Here is a 2,500-nt window from a genome sequence, read left to right as displayed (position 1 = left end):
ATGAAGACAACGCATGATGTAAGTGTCTCTATTAGCTATATTAGCCTACTATCAAAATGACTTTAAAAGTCTTATAAGCGTTATAATGAAGACAACACATGATGTAAGTGTCTCTATTAGCTATATTAGCCTACTATCAAAATGACTTTATAAGTCTTATATAAGTGTTATAATGAAGACAACACATGATGTAAGTGTCTCTATTAGCTATATTAGCCTACTATCAAAATGACTGTGCCGCAGGCTGATGCGAACGTTGGAATGTTATATTCATTCTACACATTTTTACAACATTAATAAAACGGAGTCTTCTCAGAGGGTGAGATAAGTCCTGGAAATGAACCGCCGTAATGTTTGCTGTGGTCTAGAACAAGATGGCACACAAGCAACTATCAGAAATGCAGCCAATATTACATACAGATAATGTGTCATGAGACATGCACATATCAATGAAATACACAGAGGACATAAGTAAAGGAAATTAAATATAGCTACAAACGAGGCATAATGATGCCATATGTAAATACAGCTAGCCTAAATAGCATGTTAGCATGGATTAGCTTGCAGTCATGCACTGACCAAATATGCCTAATTAGCACTCCACACAAGTCAATAGCATCAGCAAAGCTCACCTTTGTGCATTCACGCACAGTATAAAACGTTTAGTGGACAAAATGAGACAAAGCAGGAGTGGCATAAAACACGTCTTTCTGTGGCAGCGTCGGAGAAAGTTGTACATGTAAACAAACTGTTGCGTGACAGTACGCACAAATACGGTGAGTTCAAGGACAGCCGAAAGCACAGTATAAAACGTTAAGTGGACAAAATGAGACAAAGCAGGAGTTGCATAAAACACGTCTTTCTGTGGCAGCGTCGGAGAAAGTTGTACATGTAAACAAACTGTTGCGTTCTAACAATTAGGGCGGTTTGTGTCATATCCTCCTGCACAAACCATATTCACACACAAAATATTTTTTCTCATCTTTTTCCATTTCTATTCAGGCAGTCATTCTGGGTTCGATCCCCAGACCAAGTTTTTTTCAAAATGTATGTTTCAATTAGACCTGTTAAACAATTGAAATATTTAATTGCCTTTAACCGCAGTTTGTTGATAGTTAACTCAAAATTAATCGTGATTAATGGCAGATATAATTTTAGTCATTAATTAATGTACCGTACCCTAAACAGATCATTTTCAAATTTTTATTATCATGACTGGACTATTAGTTTACTTCAATAAAACGTTTTTTAAACACTGTGGGTTTTTTTTTTAAACAACTCAACACAAAAAGGACCTTAACACAGTTATAATGAGAATGTTAAAAATTACCTGGTATCTTGCCAGAGTTTGTACTTGGCATGAATACAGAATTTGTATTCTTGCTGTAGGAGCACTTGCATTCACAGGGGGAGCTACTCTTCCATGTTTAGATACCATTTTCTTTGCATTAATAACACAAAATGTGGATTGTTACGATCGTGCTTTGATTGTCAAAGATGTTTGTTCATGTAATCCGTGATCATTTCTACCTGGATATTCTGTCCATCACATGTTGTACAAGTTGATCCTATTTGTTTTGCTGCATGACAATGACTTTACCTTTTTAATTTATCGATAATGTGTGATATTTAGCTTGATAAACATTCTGTAATTGAGGACTAACGTTTATGTAGTTAGAAATACGTTTTTAAGTTTCATGAAAAAATGGGGGGGGGGGGCCTCAAGATACAATTCCCCAAATTAGCCCCGGGCGTGTCTCGCCGCTCCCATTGTGACTGCGAAATGACAACATGGCTGCCGCCCCCGTCGACAGGTTGGAGTACGACGCCTACCGGTCGGACTTGGAGGAGCTGAGCCTGGGCCCCAGGGACGCGGCGGGCGTGGCCCGAATAGATGCGGCGCAGCAGCACTGCCAAGTCCAGAAGGACAAGTACGAACGACTCCGCTCGGACGTCACCATCAAACTCAAGTTCCTGGAGGAGAACAAGGTGTGTCCGTCTTCATCTTCTTCCTGCTCCTCATCGGGACCGTCTTTATGTTGTTTTTATGCTTGTATGGCCGCTAAGAATGCTAAAATGTGACTTCAAGCTAGACATATTTGGCATTTTGACATGTATCTGCCTTTTTTGTTGGCATTGTTATTTTTTTTACTACATTATTTTAAACTTTACATTTTTTGCCGGGAAATCCAGTTTTTGTCCTTCTTTTCTGGCATCTTCTCGGTCCCGTTGTTTGTTTTGGCCACTGCGGCGATTGGAGTCTCTCGACGAGCCTCCGTCCGCAACACCCGGAGTGTGGGCTTATTTAAGGAGCGCCACGAGTTTCATGTTCCGTCATTTTATCGAATAACAAAGTGACAGAGATGGAGGGACATGAAGATGACAGAAAAGATATCCAAACTTTGTGTAAATATCTTGACGAATAAGAGATTATTGTATGAGTAAAGAAGGAGCAGGCAGCGGCTTGCACATTCTCATACTTTCTGTAACATCCAGGAAG

At 39.6% G+C, this 2,500-nt stretch overlaps 1 protein-coding gene across 6 annotated transcripts in view; it reads left to right on the top strand.

The window, feature by feature from the left end:
- The window catches only part of arfip2b (ADP-ribosylation factor interacting protein 2b), a 50,720-nt gene that overhangs the window by 45,531 nt on the left and 2,689 nt on the right, over positions 1–2,500 (top strand). For all 6 annotated transcript variants that reach the window (XM_061931014.1, XM_061931012.1, XM_061931011.1 and 3 more), the window contains one exon: positions 1,815–1,989. In XM_061931014.1, coding sequence (XP_061786998.1) covers positions 1,815–1,989 — 175 coding nt within the window. The remainder of the gene's footprint in view (positions 1–1,814; positions 1,990–2,500) is intronic.

This window comes from Nerophis lumbriciformis, linkage group LG37 (genome assembly GCF_033978685.3).
Source record: "Nerophis lumbriciformis linkage group LG37, RoL_Nlum_v2.1, whole genome shotgun sequence".
NCBI lineage: Eukaryota > Metazoa > Chordata > Actinopteri > Syngnathiformes > Syngnathidae > Nerophis > Nerophis lumbriciformis.
This window is presented reverse-complemented; position numbering and strand designations above follow the sequence as displayed.